The sequence below is a fragment of the Hemicordylus capensis genome, chromosome 2, assembly GCF_027244095.1.
Source record: "Hemicordylus capensis ecotype Gifberg chromosome 2, rHemCap1.1.pri, whole genome shotgun sequence".
Classification (NCBI taxonomy): Eukaryota; Metazoa; Chordata; class Lepidosauria; order Squamata; family Cordylidae; genus Hemicordylus; species Hemicordylus capensis.
Genome location: NC_069658.1, coordinates 183,314,837 through 183,333,289, shown reverse-complemented (window position 1 = coordinate 183,333,289; position 18,453 = coordinate 183,314,837). Strand labels below are relative to the sequence as shown.

The 18,453-nt window shown below is 45.0% G+C and overlaps 1 protein-coding gene across 1 annotated transcript; it reads right to left on the bottom strand.

Moving 5' to 3' along the window:
* Positions 1 to 2,273: 2,273 nt before the first annotated feature.
* LOC128343720 (emerin homolog 1-like) lies at positions 2,274 to 10,036 on the bottom strand. Its single transcript, XM_053293156.1, has 7 exons — positions 10,019 to 10,036; positions 5,410 to 5,502; positions 3,501 to 3,617; positions 2,866 to 2,943; positions 2,618 to 2,710; positions 2,450 to 2,530; positions 2,274 to 2,302 (listed from the first exon to the last, which is right to left on the bottom strand). Exons 2-7 carry the CDS (start codon positions 5,492 to 5,494, stop codon positions 2,274 to 2,276), a joined length of 483 nt encoding a protein of 160 aa, XP_053149131.1. The 5' UTR covers positions 5,495 to 5,502; positions 10,019 to 10,036.
* Between the last annotated feature and the right edge of the window lie 8,417 nt (positions 10,037 to 18,453).

Below are 18,453 nucleotides of genomic sequence, written 5' to 3'. Positions count from 1 at the left end.
TAGGTTTAGGTCTTTCCTATCCAAGTGTATTTAACCAATAAATATTTAGTTCTACAAGGATCTCCATGTGTTTTCTCTAAATAGCTGCAACAACTAAACCATCCTCTGCTACCCACTCTGTAAATGGAGTGTGTGCTCATTCCTTAGTGCTCTGCTGTTTTACCTAGGGGGGTGAAAATTAACAACCTCTAACAGGACTACCATAGGACGATGAGGTTAATCTAGCTATCATGGTTAATAACCATTGATAGTCCTCTATTTCTATGAATTTATCTAGCCCCTTTTAAAAATGTGTTGATTTTGAGCTGTGAACAGAGCCTATCACAGCAAAACGCGGACCCTGCATCTTCCCAATGTTAGGGGGAAGTCGTGTAAATGTCTTTTCATGGGGCGCCCTCTAGAGGGGGAGGAGGTTAAACTGTTTACTGGGGAGCTGAGTCTTTATAGACTACATTTCCCATCAGCATCCTGGGGAGCGAATGATTCTCCTTTTTCGTACTTTCAGAGGGCGGGTTTGCCGTGCTGGCCCGATCACGGTGCTTTTGATTCCTCTGCAGAATACTTTAGAAGAGAGACCTACTTACCTTCAATATGGCTGCTTTCAGCTGGGATTATCTCGGCAGGGGCGTATCTAGGGTGGGGCAGGCAGGGCACATGCCCCTGGCACCACTTGAAGGGGGGCGCCATTTTGTAAAATTAAAAAAATGGCTGCCAAAAACAAAATGGCCACTGTGCATGCTCAAATGGCCTCTGTGAGGCCCTAGGTCATGCCAGGCCTTGCAGAGGCCATTTGAGCATGCGCGGTGGCCATTTTGTTTTCAGTGGCCATTTTAAAAAAAAGATTATTTTTAAAAATGGCCACCGCACATGCTCAAATGGTATCTGCGAGGCCCTAGAGGCCAGCAGGGTGAGGGGGGACCTTTGCAAATCCCCCCCACAGCCTTTAGGAAGCCCCCCAAAGGGGCTACAGGTAAAAAAATTAAAAATATATAATATAAGACACTGTACACATATTCACATTGGCACTATGTACAGAGAATCAGGGCTTGTGAATACTGAACTGATGCTTATGACCTAGGATTGTATTCATTTGCTCTTACTTTGCTTCTTGTGATAAGTGAGTTAAATGTGATGTCTTGCTAATATGGCTATTAATGGTGAATTTGTCTTTGACTCAGTGTGAAATCCTTAATATTAAGGCCCAGTGGGAGTTTCTTACTCTCTTTCTCTCATTTTAACTGTCTTTCTGAAATACTAGAATATATTCCAAGCAGTGACACAGTTTACTCTGCATATCCTTTAATTATTTACAGAGTGTCTGGGAAAAGCCAAATTCTCCATTGATTTTCAAAACTTATGTAATGGTGATGCTACAATGCATAGCAGAGAATTAGACAGACACCTCCACATAGTATTTGGGTATTTCATGAGCCCCAGCATACTTAAATTTGTAGTTTTCCAGCATTTTTTGGTCTGGCTACATCCACTGCTAAATATTTTTTGAAATATTAAAAGATTAGCGAGCCTGACCTGTATTTTTCAGCTGATATTATGGTAAAGTTATCTGAAAGATGGGTGTCAGATGCTTGGACAGGGGGCGCAATTTCAGTGTTTGCCCTAGGCGCTATTTTCCCTAGATATGCCTCTGTATCTCGGCAAGGTGATTATCTGGAAGAATCTCCTGAGTAAGAACTGGCGGAGTTCTTTCATGTTTTTCTGTCCCCGCGCCTAGGATTTAGGAAGACGATAAAGCCTCTCACCCAGGAACTGGGAGAAGTAGCAGTCCTTTGTTCTGAATCTGGCAGGAGAGCGATTTGTGCAGCCCGGTTTTGTGTTTGCCTTCTGGAAATATGCCCCACTGAGCGCAAGGGGATTTACTCCCAATTCAAGATAAAAGTAGTTGCACTTAGTCTAGTTAGTCTTAACTTTAGATGTCTTAATTCCATGGCTTTATCATGCTATTTTCTGCTTCTAAAACATTTTCTATTGTTTGCTTATTATTTGTGTTAATTTTTAAAGAGACCCTGGGAGTTATAGAATGGAAAAGCAGGGTATAAATTTGTTGGTTTAAAAATGATTGTCAGCTCTTGCATTTCAATTTAAAGCATAACTCATATTTCTCTGAATCAGGGCCCCTGTCCTAGGAGTCAGAACTCAAAAATACTTCCAAGGGTTGATGCCACACCATTTAGGATCTGAGAAATTCAGTATTGTGCAGTGTTCTACATGTAGTGAATTCCAGGGGGTTTGAACAACCTTAACATCATTTGGAATTAGTGTTCCAAAGACTGGCTCCGTTTCCCTGAAGGTGAACATCAAGAGGTCACTTCTAAAGTCAAGCACAACTACTTTGATCATACAGTGCTGTGCTGCTAACTGGGCTAAAACCTCTGGTGGTTTCCCCTTCTCTGTCGGTTCTGCTGTTTTTAAAATCTAAAACCTCTCTCACCTTCTTGGCCATGGCTGCAAGGTTCCTTGTTCCAAGGACTCACAAAGGTTTCCCTTGTATGGCTTTGACTTTTGCTTGGCTCTGTAGGGGCAGAAACAAATGGAAAAGTGAGGTCTTGGTGGCTGAAAGGAAGGGCACCTTTCCCCACTTGTGCGGGATTCTTCTCACCTGTGTATGGCACAGATTCTCGAGGAGGAGGATGCTGTATCCACCCAGTCTTGTATTCATCTATTTCCTTTTCATTCAGTCTCTGGGTTGATTCTGGAGGATGAAATTCAGGTGGACCATTAAATCCAAGTCAGGATAGGGTTCTCTAGCTCCTTCTCCACACTTGTTATCTTCTGGCACTTACAAGACCCCTCCCTTGGCAAACCCACTTCCATCCTGCCAAAAAGCCCCCTTTTGGGACACCTTACCTTCACTTTCATCAGAGGATTCTTCATTTCCTGGGGAGTTGAGGGAATCCCTTAGGTAAGTCTTTGTAGAGTGGAGAGCTGGGCGTGACAGAAGGAATTGGGGCAAGTTTGGTTTGATGTTGGAGATGGATCTTATTTCTCCAAAAGCATTTACTATAGGACTCTCAAGCAAGGGTGTAGCTATCATTGAGTGGATGGGTTCAAAGAACCTGGGCCCCCAGCTCCTGAGGGCTCCCCAGCTTTGACCCTCCCTATTTCCTTCATTATCTCCCTCTCTCTGAAGGGGCCACCAGGGGAGAGGGGTCCCCTCTCTAGCTATGCCCCTTCTCTCAAGGAATACACCACTACCCTGCTCAAATCTTCACCTTGAGGTGTTCATTTATTCCAGCCTGCCCTTTTGCTTCTTAGGACTCCCCCCAGAGTTATTTGATTACTCCTGAATCTGACCTTTCTTCCCTGCCTTGGCCTTTCTGTAGTTGTATCTGTTTACAACTTCTAAACTTCTGGTCCATAGCTGTGTGTTTTCCTGTTCTGAGGACTCACAAGGGTCTTCTCTGTGTTGTTTTGGTTATCACCTGATTCTATATATGCATAAATGTGTGGGAAGGTGGGGTGTTAGTGCCTGACGGGTGTACCTTTTGATGGGTGTGCCAGGTTCTTCTCAACTGTGTGGGGCATTGGTGAAGGATGCTGATAGGCCTGCAGGTTCTCATAGTCATAGATCTTCTTTTCATAAAGTTTCCGGGTTGATTCTGGAGGATAAAATTCAGGCAAGTGGTTAAATCCAAACCCAGAAAGTTTCATATTCCTCCAGTTTGTTCTGTAATTCATCACACTTTTCAGCAGTACCAAACTCCCTCTCTTAGCAACTCCAGCCACACTTGCTTCCCTTGCTGTTTTCAGATGGCAATGGCAACCACCTTCCATGTCCCTAGTCACTTTGCACCCTTTCCTACTCATCTTCTGCTACCCTAGGCTTATGCACATCTTTGGCAAAAGCATGCAAGCAAGCACATTCAACAAGCACAGTATGGAGCTCCTCACTTGTGCAGCTCCTGCTCACATGGTTATTCCCTCTTTACCCATTCTCTTTCTCTCTCCTCCTGCCTCTTTCTAGGAGCAAGGCAGTTCAGCCACTGGCAGCCAGAAATCCTCCTGCCTCCTCTCTGTGAGATAACAGTATGCTGGCTGCAATGGCATTCATGACATTTGTATCCCATCCTTTTGCAAAGGAGCTCACAGCAAAGACTGTGTTCACCTTCACAACAGCCCTGTGTGGGAAGTTGGGAGATGGCAATTTTTCTAAGGCCTCCCTGGAATTTCCTGGCTGTACAGGGATTTGAATCCAAGTTTCCCAAATCCAAGCCCAGCCTTAGCTGTTGCACCCCACCCCACTGGCTTTCTCTTAGAGGGAATCCATACTATGCAGCAAGCAGGAGCATCATTAAGGGGTGGCCCATAGGGTTCAGGTCCCCAATGAATGGTTCAGAGCCCCAAATTTGATCAGCTACCTCCTTCTTGAATAGGGGTGGGGTGGGCAATCACCTCTGCTGCTGCTCCTCATCTCTGTCTGCTCCCTAAAAGGTGTTGTGCTGGGGACAAAACGGACTCCTTTAGCCCCCCAAACAGCACTTGTCTCCTCCAGTTCCCCTTTGAGGAGGAGTCAGACATAATTATTGGGGAGGGGGGGAAGGCATAATTGAGTTAAAGGAGGCTGTGGACCCAGGCGGCCTCCGATCTTTTGAGTACCCAGCAATGCCCCTGGCAGCACGGGTCACCTGTATGCTTGCTGCATTAAGATCATCAAGTATGAATGACAGGGCTGTGCCTCTTGAAGAGACCGGAAACGTGTGGCCAGGAAGCTAGGGACCACTGTGGCTCCCTGGTGCATGCTGATGTCATGTCCTTGGTGTTTAAAATAACAGGCTGCCTTTCATATGCAGGGCAGAAAATCCTGCTAGATACACAGTAAAAGTGCTTGCTGTGTGAAGTGCAAATTGACCTTCAGTCCTGACTTAGAGGACTTGGTTCAAATGGGCATATGGGATGTCACTGGGGAAACAGTTGCTTCTCAGTTCCATTTGTAAAATGGGAATTGTAATAGCAGCGATTACAGGAGTGCTGTGAGTATCTTATCAGATAAGGAAATGTTGTTACACCAGCCCTGGACTTTTCACCCAGGTTTTTTTGTTGGCTTTCCCCTTCTGAGCTCCACTCCCCAAGTGCTACCTGCTTGCCCTGGTTAGCAACAGTACCATATTTAAGAACATAACATAAGAACAGCCCTGCTGGATCAGGCCCAAGGCCCATCTAGTCCAGCATCCTATTTCACACAGTGGCCCACACATTTATCTGAATCCAAGACCAAGTTTTTTCCATGTTATTTGATGATTGAAATTGGGGAGTCCTCTTAAATTCAGAATTCTCTTCCTTTTGGGTAAATACAAGTATAACCTAAATTTAACCTCTAATTTTTAAAGGGGGTCATCTTAAATTTGGAGTCATCTTCTGTTCAGGTAAATATGGTATTATCTTAGTCCATACCAACAATAGGTCCATGTGGGATCTTGTATTTCTTTAAGCGGGCAAGGAGTTCAGCATCTGTCAAGCGTACCTTGTAGTCGTCCATAGTGCTACCTAGAAAGTGATAGTGAGAAGTTTTTCTTACCAACCTCTGTTGGGTCCCTTTGCCCATACTCTTCCAATCATCTCCCCCGCCCCAATTAAAAACGCTACCTTTACAGCCTTTCCTCTGAGAGCACATATTCCAATGCCTTCATTATTTTAGCTGACCTTTTCAGTAACTTCTCCAACTTTCAGGTTTGAATGATGGTGACAATAATTAAATGTGACCACACCATAGATGTATGTAATTGCATTATGATCTCATGCCATCCTTAACATGTTAAGAACTGAATTTTTTTTTCATCGTATATATTGCATGCATGCTTTTCAGAGAGGTTTCCACTGTGACCCTCGAAAGAATTTCTTGGCAGTCTGAGCCAATATGGACCCCATCAATGTGATGGTTCATTAGCAATCCTGGTTCGCAAGCCTTTCTTCTGTGCTCTGTCTACAGTTCCATGGGGAGAGAGGGATGTTGCAGGTGAATTTAAAGATGCAGTATTAGTGTGGGGTGGTCTCATATTCAGTTCGGACTGCCGGTCTTTGTTGCAAGCTTTGGACCACAGAGTGGGAGAGCAGTCAGGGGCATCCTTCCTCATTTCTTATACAACTGACTCAGTTATTAAAATTGATAGGTTTGGGTTTCCTTAAGAATTTCCCCATCAAGACATGTCTCTAAGGCTTATGACCAAAAAAAGAGAAATTTGAAAGTGAGTGAATCCACAGTAGGTTTTCCAAGGGAATAAGCTTCAGTGTCCAGCATACCTTTGTGCCTCTTTCCAAAAACAATAAAAGCAAACAAAAAACAACTCTGTACAAAATAATTTTATATATGCAAGTATATTTAATTTGCATGGCCTCAGGGTGACTTCAGGGTGTTAGAAGCCCAGCAGAGAGGAACAGGGAGAGTCTATCCACTTTCCACCCAGTACTGCCTGGAGTGAAAGACCAGGTGGGTTCTGGGGTTCCTTCTGCTGTTGTCTGCCTGCTTTTGCTTCCCCTGTGGGGCTGCAGCCTCAGGTTAACATCTGTGGGAAGTGTGGGCAGGATTGGGACCAGCCCCTGAGTGATTCAGCTGTTCCTCGGGTCACCTGCTTAGTTTTGGGCTTTATAGGAAGGCTGCTTGTGGCGGCAGGCCCGCCACCGAAGGGGCGGCACCAAAGGGGGTTGCCCCCTTGGGGGAGCCACTTCGGGGGAGAACAGAGGGCTTCTGTTTAATCAGTTTTAAGCTGTTTTGGACGAGTATTAGAATGGTCCACCCGAAAGGTTATTGGATCCATTAAGATTCCAAGAAGCCTTGGAGGAATTCAGTGTTGGCTTTGCCGGTGATCCTGTTGATGCCCTGGTTGAGAATTGGAACAACTTGCTCACCAGGGTGGTAGACACGATTGCTCTCAAGCGTCCCCTCGGACCTGCTTCAAAATTGGCCCCTTGGTATACGGAAGATCTACGGGGGCTGAAGTGGCAAGGTAGGCGACTGGGGCGCAAGTGGAGAGAGACTTGACTCGAATCCGATAGATTGTGACATAGAGCACATCCAAAGATCTATGCTCAGGCAATACGTGCGACAAAGAAGCAATTCTTTTTTGCCCGTATTGGCTCTGCGAGTTCACGTCCAGTGGAGTTGTTCAGGGTTGTGAGGCGACTAGTATCTGCTCCCCCTCCCTTGAACCAGAATTCAATTCAATTCAATTCAAATTCAATTCAATTTGAAATCAATTCAAAAATTTGGAGTCATCAGTTACCCGCTGCGATGTGTTTAAAGAGTTTTTTGCAGATAAAATCTCTCGGATTCGGGCCAACCTAGATGGAGACTCCACAATTAATTTGATGTCTGAACTGGAGGTGCCCATCAACTCCTCTTATGTGATTCGACTAGATTGGTTTCAGTTTGTGACTCCTGCGGATGTGGACAAACTGCTTGGAGTGGTGAGGCCTACCACTTGTTCTCTTGACCCTTGTCCCACATGGCTTGTTCGATCTAGCAGGGAGGCTGTTGTAGACAGCCTGGTGGAAATAATAAATGCATCTCTGAGGGAGGGCAGGATACCTCCTTGTCTTAAGGAGGCAATCATTAGACCTCTTCTAAAGAAGCCTACATTAGATCCCTCAGAGTTGAGCAATTATAGGCCTGTTTCCAACCTCCCATGGCTGGGCAAGGTAATTGAGAGGGTGGTGGCTTCTCAGCTCCAGGTGGTCTTGGAGGAAACTGATTATCTAGACCCATTTCAAACTGGTTTTAAGGCAGGCTATGGGGTGGAGACTGACTTGGTCGGTCTGATGGATGATCTCCAATTGGGAATTGACAGAGGAAGTGTGACTCTGTTGTTCCTTTTGGATCTCTCGGCGGCTTTCGATACTGTCAACCGTAGTATCCTTCTGGAACGTCTGAGGGGGTTGGGGGTGGGAGGCACTGCTTTGTAGTGGTTCCACTCTTACCTCTCGGATAGATTCCAGATGGTGTTGATTGGAGATTATTGCTCTTCAAAATCTGAGCTTAAGTATGGTGTCCCTCAAGGCTCTGTACTTTCTCCAATGCTTTTTAACATCTTCTTGAAACCGCTGGGAGAGATAATCAGGGGATTTGGAGCTGGGTGTTACCAGTATGCTGATGACACCCAGATCTACTTCTCCATGTCAGCTTCTTCAGGAGCTGGCATATCCTCCCTAAATGCCTGCCTGGAAGCAGTAATGGGCTGGATGAGGGAGAATAAACTGAAGCTGAATCCAGATAAGATGGAGGTACTTATTGTGTGGGGTCAGAACTCTAGAGAAGATTTTGATCTCCCTGTTCTAGATGAGGTCACACTTCCCCAAAAGGAACAGGTTCGCAGTCTGGGAGTATTTCTGGATTCACACCTCTCCCTGGTTTCTCAGGTTGAAGCAGTGGTCAGGGGTGCTTTCTATCAGCTCTGGCTGATACGCCAGCTGCACCCATTTCTTGAGATCAACAACCTCAAAACAGTGGTACATTTGTTGGTAACCTCCAGACTTGACTTTTGTAATGCTCTATGTGGGGCTGCCTTTGTACGTAGTCTGGAAACTTCAGTTGGTTCAGAATGCAGCAGCCAGGTTGGTCTCTGGGTCATCTTGGAGAGACCACATTACACCTTTACTGATGGAGCTACACTGGCTGCCAATAGGTTACTGGACAAAATACTAAGTGCTAGTTATAACTTATAAAGCCCTAAACCGCATAGGCTCTGGGTATTTAAGAGAGCGTCTTCTTCACTACAAGCCCCACTGCCCATTGAGGTAATCTGAGGACGTCTGTCTCCAGTTACTGCCAACTCGTTTGGTGGCTGCACAGAGACGGGCCTTCTCAGTCACTGCCCCGAGATTGTGGAATGCGCTCCCTGCTGAGATACGATCCTCCTCATCTCTGGCAATTTTCAAAAAACACTTGAAAACCCATCTTTTTGCCCAAGCTTTCTCAGCTTCCTAAATTTTTAGGTTTTAATTTCTGATTTATTTTTAAATTGTTAAATTGTTTTTAGTTTTTGTATAAGTTTTTAACTTGTTTTATGCTATTGTCAACCGGCCAGAGACGAAAGTTTGGGGCGGTGTATAAATTTGATAGCTAAATAAATAAATAAATAAATAAAGACCTATTTAGGTTGCAAAATGGATCCACTCTTGGTGTAGTGTTTTTTTGTTTTTTGTTCTTGGTAGTGCAGAGTATATGCCTCCCTATTGAGAGGTCCCTTGCCAGGAATGTTCCACTATTACAAAAAAGCAAATGCTGACCCAAATCAAGACAAAGTTCATTGCACTTGGTCTCGTCACTATCAGTGGGCAAATTTTCTCCAACCAGTTTAAAACCATTTATTTCAAAGGAATATTAAGTACAACTAAACTGGACACCTGTCTTCATGTAACTGCGCACTAATAAGAAAATTCTGTAACATAAATAAGCAAATTTGCCTGCAATCTTTGCAATTAAATACTGATATTTGATTGGCAATAATGTATTCACAGAAATATAGTGTCTTGGTGTGGCTTATCACAGGAAAAACCCCAGTGGAACCCCTTCCTTGAAAATAGTAATTTACCCCTCCATGCTTTCCTACTGTCGCAGCATTAAGCCTTCTGTGTGTCCTCCAAGTCACTGGCCAAAGACTCCCATTCCATATTTTACCTTTATAACTCCATGTTTCCCACCAGCTACTTATACGCTGTGGGGAAAGAACTGTGGAGACTGGACTCCATTTAACTGGTAGATAATTTGGGTGAGGGAAATAATACCAGAGCCCCACATTGTTGAGTTGTGCCTTCATTCCATAGGGTTATGCCTGCATTACCATGCTGAGAATATTCCTAATTTCTTGACATGGAGAGTCAGTGATTTTCCTTAGGTATGGCTTTGCAGAGCTGAGAGGGGCAAAATGAATTGGGGAGAATTTAGTTTGATGTGGAAGATAGCCCTTCATCCTCCAGAAGCTCCATGTGCCTTGCAATGCATATACCCTAACTGATTTTCCTCCTGAGATGCTCCTGTCTTTCCATAGTTGTCCCAGATTCTTCTCACCCTTGTAGGATGCTGATCTTCTAGGCAAAGGATGCTGCTGTGTCTGCAGGTTCTCATGTTCATAGATATTTTCATAAACTTTTTTGGTCGATTCTGGAGGAGGGAATCCAGACATGTGGTTAAATCCAAGCCCAGAAAGATTGCTAATATCCTCCAGTTCTTTCCACAAGCTCTTCTGGAAATGAGAAAACTCTCTTTCTAGGGCAATCCTGGCCACGCTCATGACTTTTGCTTCTTTCAAATGGTTACTACTTTCCAAATCCCTGCTCACTTCCCCAAGCATTAAAGCATTAAGACTGATAGGTTGCATATTAACAAGCATTAAAGTGTTAAAACTGATGGAGAACTTAAACCCAGTTACAAGGACTACATGTTTTATTCTGTCCCACATGACAGCTATCCAAAAACTGATTTATGCTGTACAACACCAAGCCTATAGATTGAAAATTGAATTAGTGGTATTTGTTGATTGCAATGTAATTGTGCTAGAGTTGACCAAAGAGAAAAGAGGATTTTAATCCATTGAAATTGAATATTTAAAGAATTTTAGCATATAAGGGATAGAAAAAGTGTGAAGGGGAGCCCAAGCGGTGGTCGGGGTGGTGGGGACCCATTAGTATAGTAGTGATGATGTTACATCAGTGACAGTCTGTGATTCAAAGCATATATAAAAGTAATTCCTGGGTATTATGTCATTTTATACAAAGAAAAGAGAAAAAGGCAAAAACTAATAGTTGGGAATACTTGAGAGAGAATATAAAAGTTCCTCAGTCACCAGAGTATAGACAAAGTTTTGTGACTGAAGAAATCAGATCTTAGAATACATGCTAAATGTATGCACCCAAGACTAGCTTCTTATGGCAAAGCAGAATGAGAGATAATATCAGGAAGAGCCTACATATAGGGACTATCTAACAGAACTTAAAGAAAAGACTGTTCTTGTTTTTCTTGTTGCAGAGAAAGCATTTGATAATGTAACAAATGCTTTTCAGCTGCAATGCTGACGTCATTTTGTTTCAGCAGTACTTTCTCTCCCACCCTGTCAATTCTCCTATTTTGCCTAAAACATCTCTCATCATCTCGTCTGCAGCTGAAGTTTTCTGTGTCCCAAGGACTCTTAAAGGTCTCCCGTATGTTATTTTGTCTACTGTGCAGCTCCATATGGGGAGAAACATGTTGAAAGGTGGGGTGTAAGTGCCTGATTGCAGTACCTTTGCCCAGTTGCCCCGGATTCTTCTTTTCTGTGTAGCACGCTGGTCTTCGGTGTGAAGGATGCTGATGTGCCTGCAGGATCTCATATTCATAGACTTTCTTTTCATAAAGTTTCCGGGTTGAATCTAGAGAAGGAAATCCAGGCGGGTGGTTAAATTCAAGCCAAGGAAGGATGATGATTTATTTCACAAACTCATCATTCTGCAAAACTCCTTCCTTTGTTTCTTTCAAAGGGTAGACACCTCCCATGTCCCTGGCCATTTCACAGCCTTCTCGACCCTTCCTCTACTGCAGCGGTCTTCAGGAGCTGGGAATCCGACTCCCTCAACTTGCAACAGGGAGCCCACCTTCAAAAGCCCATGCATGCACCCATTGGTAAAGCCCAACAGTAAAGTGGCAGAGCCTACAGAATAAGCTAGGTTTAAGGTCTCCAGCTATTCCATATGCTTATAAATTGCCTGTCATCAAGCAATGCATTGATGCATGATACCAGGCCTACACAGAAAACCATTACATGATCTTGACAGCAGCTGTGACACAAGCACAAAGGAAGAACTAAAAGCGCATCACTTGAATCAGCTGCAGTTTACATACTGGGTCCTATGTATAAACACCCATGTATCATATTATTAAGGAATTCCATATAAAGACATCCTGGGAGAACAGTGTCAGTATATATTAACTGTGAGGTGGTGTGTACAGCTTTAATTACAAAGTGCAAGTCACTGTGTTACAGCAGGTGGTGTAACTGGCAACATGTGAAGCCTGTTAACGAGTGATAAGGCCCTGAGTAATGGCCTGTGGTGATTGGTCACTACTAGTATAAGGGTAAAGCTCGAACTAGAGCAACTTGTCCACAGTGGTAAGGCTTATGACCAAAAAAAGAGAAATTTGAAAGTGAGTGAATCCACAGTAGGTTTTCCAAGGGAATAAGCTTCAGTGGTATGCTGAGGAAAGTTGGAGGAAAGAGAAGAAGAGGCCGGCAGATTCATTGAAGACAGATCATCTTGGAGAGGATCTATCTATGTGGCCACTAAGAGTCGACCCTGACTCGATGGCACTTAATCAATCAATTACTCTGGTCCTGGGCTTGGCATCCAGGTCTTCTGAAGTGCATGCCTATTTACGTGCCCAGGCACGTAAATCTTATTATATTATCATCTTACTTGGGGCCAGGATGAGGGTTAGGCAAGCAAGGCAGCCACCTAGGGCAGAGAGCACAGGGGGTGTGTGTGTGCAATGAATGACAGTTTTAACTATGAAGTGTTATACTTTATGAACATATTTTTACTATCAGGAAATTCATTCCTCTGTGGCATATATTTTGTGATGCTTCAAGCTGTTAAAATAAAAACCCAGAGCCTTTCAGTGGACACCACCACACAGATATTTGGCAGTTTGTGGTGGGAGTGGGAGACGTTACTGGAACCATTGCAAAAGGTAGATGGACGTCGCTGCAGTGCAAAACAAGAATCTCAACCTCCTTTGAACAGTCATTTACTAATCCTACAGTCTGAAATGTATACGTACTCTGAATGCTTCTCAAGAAAGCTAGACATGCATTGTTTATGGCAGGATGGGATAGCAGGACCTTGTTGTATATAAGCCTGGTTCACACAACCACCAGAAAATAAGACGGGAACCAGAGATTTCCAGGGAGCATGTGCTCCTAACCTAGACTGGTGGTCCCAACTCCACCTGACTTTCACCTGAGAGTCTCAGCCCAACTTCAAATGATGGTGACAACTTGAGCACAGAATCTCAGGCAGAAGGCAGGAACCAGCACAGGAACTGGTTTTGAGAGGTAAAATAGTGCCCTCCACATTTTCATTGGGGACTTAATTTTCAGACTGTGCATAAGGTGCACAACTGCCTTGTCTTGGCTCTGGTCAGTCCATACCAACAACGGGCCCATGCTTGATCCTGCATTTCTTCAAGAGCGAAAGGAGTTCATCATCTGTCAGATCTTTGTACCTGTCCATGGTATTACCTAGAAAGTGCAGGAGGGGAAACAGTTACAGCCAGTACACTTCTTGCCATGACTAGGAGTAAATCCACAGATTAAAACATAAATAAAAAGTTTGACAAAATTGAACCACAGGTTAATAGACAACTGTGTTAACAGCCGGAACAAATAACCTTGAAGCCAAATGCAGACTGGCCATAAGCTAGACTGTTACAAGTTTCCTGCAAATGGTGACTCCACTTGGCAGTTCTCTTACCATAGTGAAGTGGACAAAATGAAGGTAAGTTCTCACCAAATCAACTATACGTGGAAGACGGCATTCAGGTGGGACAAGAAAAAGAAAATTCAGTACCAAAGAGATGGAATTGTGTAGAAAATGTAACGCCGCACTCTGCTTTCTCCTCTGTTGTTTTAGAGAGTGAGATTGGCCCTAAAGACAGCATTGCCTCACTAAGAGCTTTCAATGTTGCCCCTAGGTTGTGGAACACTCTTCCCGTGGAGATAAGAGGATTGTCTTCGTTGGAGGCCTTTAGTAGAGCCTTAAAGACCCATCTTTTTAGCCTGGCTTTTATTTAGTTTTCATGTTATCTAGTTTTAATTGTAATTTTAATCGCTTTTGATTGGTTTTTGATTATAATTGTTTTGTTTTTTAATTTAATGTAAACCACCCTGAGCCACCTTTGGAAGAGTGGTATATAAATTGAATGAATGAATGAATGATAGAATAAATATTTTACTTATTGCCAAGTGGCAAGTGGTCATGAATGGGGTGGCTGGGTAGTAGATGCCCTGTCAATACACCTCTTCGAGTGGCATTGTAATTAGTCCATGTTGTGGAAAGGGATGATGGGAGCTGAAGTCCCACAACCGCTGGAGAGCCTCAGGTTGGCCATCTTTGGGCTATACCAATAGGCCACTATAGGAACATTGGAAGCTGCCTTCTATCAAGTCAGACCATTGGTACATGACCTAGCTCAGTATTGTCTACACAGATTGGCAGCAGCTTCTCAAAGACTGCAGTACTTGGGTAATTCAGCTGGGTAGGAGGGCTTCATCCTACCCAGCAGCTGTACCCAGCTGCTGAATGAGGTAGGAGGAAAAGCGCTTCTATCCTGCTGATGCTTAGAAGGCCATCACTGCCTGTGTCTCCTACCTTGTTTTTCATCCAAGTTGCGCACGATCACAAAACAAGAGCACACACAGCTCCTGAACTTGGCTAGGACACTTGTCCTACCCAATTTCTGCTCATGTGAACTAGCCTTTAGTGTTCTATCATCCCAGTTCAACCAGTAGTTGTGCTGGAGGGCCAATTTGCCAAAGGAGCGGAGGGGGAGGGGGAGGGGGAGGGGGGAACCAAAGACTTATACTCCACCCTCAAATACTCTGATGCCAAGATGCACTTGCCAAGCCTCTGCACCACTCTTTTGCCATAAGGATCAATCCCAAAGGCGCTACTGAACTACCAACAGCTTCAATTTTTGCATCCTTGCTTTCACCCTGTTGAATCAGAGCCACTGCTGTGGAAGATACAAGAACTGAAGCAGTCTCTTTTTCATTCTGCCAGAGGGAGTCCCAAGGGACTGAAAAGGATTGTTCTACAAAGGTAGCAGAAGAAAGCCACGGGGCGTGTGCCCTTTTATTTGTTGGTCGCACTTGAGGCTTCGCTTACCTCAAGTTACCAGCTTACGTTTATTTCTGTATGTCTCTGCTGGTTTTCATTGGACTGAAGCTACTTGCCGCTTCTATTCTGACAACCTCTGGGAATCTGTAAAAGGAACGATACCTCCAGAGGGTGACTTCCCCCACCAATGGCAGTGCTAAGTCATGGCAAAAGCCATGCAGATCTAATAAAACAAGGTACCAGTTAAAATCAAATCATTACACCTCTCTGGATATGTCTGACATTGTCTTTGCAAGGTTCAACCTATGCCTCTTTGAAGAAGGGTAAGTGTTACTGTTCTGTGCTGCCGATTCAGAGCAGATGAGATGGGCAGAGCTATAGTCAACCTTTGTCACTAGGCAGGGCTGCCACGTCTCCAGATGGGGCTTCAAGGAAATAAACGGGAAAATAAATTATTTCCTAATCACTGGCAGAAGCTATTAAATGGTCATCAGATGCATGTGTCTCTCTCAATTTTTTTGTCTGTAAATAGTAGTAGACATTTACATGCTAAATACAAACAGTTGTTTTTAAGTCCCGAAGCTTTTATTTCCTTATCATAAACACAGTTCTTCAATAACTCCCTTAAGTTACTGCTCTGTCCTTTTGAGCACCTTACCAATTATTTATTTCTATCGCATTTATATACTCAAAGAGGCATAGGTTGAGCAGACAAATTTCTGGGTGGTTTACAGACTAAAAAGACAAGCAATAATTAAAATATTACATCATGTAAAACAATCTAAAGTAACCATCCATAAAGCTGTAAACATGCTTTTCTCCCCATGCTCACAGGCATGGGGAAGGGTGGGGAGGAAGGGTTTCACGGTGTTTCATTTCCCCTGAATCATGGAAGCTCTGTAAGGTGACCGTGATTTTGGAAAATCCACCCAGAGGTGAATCGAGAGGGTGGATCAGCTCTGCCGACTAAAACCAAATTATTATAGGTCTCGTTCTTTGAATGGAAGCTGTCATCATGCCCCAAGTCTGAAAGCTTATCTTTAAAAACAACACCACAAGTCTTAGGTTGGGCTAAACAGTGCTGGGCTAAACAGGATGGCCCAAACTTTCGACCCAGGTGGATGGGAACCCTAGGAGAGAGTAAAAGCTGCTTTGACAGCAGGATCCTCTGCCTTGCATGGCACTGGGCTCCCGTTCCCTAGAGGTTTTCAAACAGAGACTAGTCTCTGGCCATCCGTCAAGGATGCTCTAGCAGTTCCCTACATGAAATAGGGGGCTTGTCTAGAAGACCTCCAACTTCAAGGTCCCTTCTAACTTTCTGTCCTATGAAAGGAGGAGGAGGGTGGGGTGGGGTGGGGTTGCATAGGGGCCGGCAAGTGTGGGGGGAGAGTTAATTCAGTACCTGCTATTCTGAGAGTGCTGAGCTCAGGAACGCAGATGAGAGCTCCTGGAGGGAGCGGAGGCTGAGACCGCAGTGGAAGCAGCCCCCGGGAAAGGCACTAATGCCTCCCTCTAAGCCCTGCCTGGGTCTGGGGCGTGCCTCTTTCTCTTACCTGCTCTGGACGGGCTGCTTGGTTTCATCTCTTGTTTGCGTCAATCCAGCCTTATTGGCAGTGTGAGAGAACAGAGCTTCCTGCCAAGCTAAGGGAAGAGAAATGACAGGCGGGGGGCAGATCTGCCAAGAAGGAGGTGCCTCTAGCTTTCCAATTTACCCTGGCTGGCACCTCTCATTCAAGGGCAAATGTTCAAAACGGCCTGATACGTACTTACTTGGCGCTTAGCTCACTTTCAGGCCCTGTGGATTCACAGTCAGGCTCAACAAGAGATGACTATAGTGTCATCCTATGGGGCTGTTCTCATGTGCAGCAAAGCCCAGGCTAGAGAAGCCCAGCCTGGGTTAGGCTGCGCCTGAGAACCACCGGGATGAGGAGGATGACGACGACTCATTATTTATTTAATTTAATTTATTTATTTGATTTGTACACCGCCATTCCAAAATGGCTCAGGGCGGTTATTATTTATTCGATTTCTATACCGCCCTTCCAAAAATGGCTCAGGGCGGTTTACACAGAGAAATAATAAATAAGATGGCTCCCTGTCCCCAAAGGGCTCACAATCTAAAAAGACACATCAGATAGACACCAGCAACAGTCACTGGAGGTCCTGTGCTGGGGGTGGAGAGGGCCAGTTGCTCTCCCCCTGCTAAATAAAGAGAATCACCATGTTAAAAGGTGCCTCTTTGTCAAGTTAGCAGGGGATTGGCCTGATCCCAGTGGGGCTGGCATTTTAGCCCACAGTTAGGCATGGTTAAGGGAGTGAGAGCCCCCTGAATCCGGGCTTCCTGCTCTTGTGAGAGCTCGGGCTTGCTTCCAGCCTGGCTGCACACAGAGACGGGCTCCTAGAGTGCCCGTGTCCTGGGGGAATCCCGCAATGCATCACGCATGCTCATTGTGGGGTCCCCGGAGGCTGAGATGCATCATCCCGTCTCTGCTGGCGCTGTGTGCTGCACCATGCAGTGTTGCTTGTCTAAGAGTGCGGTCCGTGCTCCCAGAAACAACCTATCACTCGTCTGGGGGGAAGGTGAGTTTAACCAGCCTCCCCCCCCCAACACCTGACTGCTGCCCCGCCTGCCCAGTCATGTGAACGACCTCTATGCCTATCCATTTATTTATTTATTTTATGTAACATGTTATATCCCACTCTTCCTTCAAGGAGCCCAGAGCAGTGTACTCCATACTTCACTTTCTCCTCACAACCATCATGGCTGAATGGGGATTTGAACTCAGGTCTCCCTGTTCCTAGTCCAGCACTCTAACCACTACACCACGCACGCACTGAGTGAGCCTGTTCTCACATGCAGTCAAGACAGGGCTAAAGGCAGCCAGGCCTGGATTGGGCTGCCTACGAGAACCGCTGGGCCAGCCGTGCAGTTCCCTTGGCAGCAGACCCTGCTGTGAAGCCCAGCTGTTAGACAAGGTTAAGGGAGTAAGCTCTCCCTTAACCCTGTCCAACTGACCATGTGTCAGCATTGGCTGCTTTCAGCCGGCACTGAGACCCTGAGGGGCACCCTCCTGTTGCTGGGGGTGGGGGGAGGGGGAGAGGCCCCCACAATGCACCTCACACTTGCACACTGTGGGATCTCTGCGGGCTGGGACAACGTCTCCCACCCCCCGCAACTCCAAACCTCCTGGGGAAGCAGCAGATTGTCTGGGTGTGCAATTCACGTGCCCAGCAACTGGGACCCGATCCTCTGTGGGGGAGGTAAGCTCCTGCAGCCTTCCTCCCTGCACACCTTCCCTCCTGGGTCCCTGGTTGTGAGAAAGGGCCCAGTGAGTTCTATGGAATTAATTGACAAGTGTAGATGGGACTACATGCTGAAATGAATGATAGCAGATGCTTATAGAAATTAAATGCTTCCTTCTGAATGGCTTTTGGAATGCCTTGAACTTTTCAGCATGGCCATTCATATGCATGAATGTTCAAATGCATGAAATCAAGGGCGATTTGTTGGTTACACATGGGTTTTTTAGACTGTGCAGTGTGCACAAATGGCTAAACAAAAAATAAAAAAAAATATTGTTTATTAGGAAAACAAGAATAAACATAATAAGCATATGCCCTGCTAACTGGGCAAAG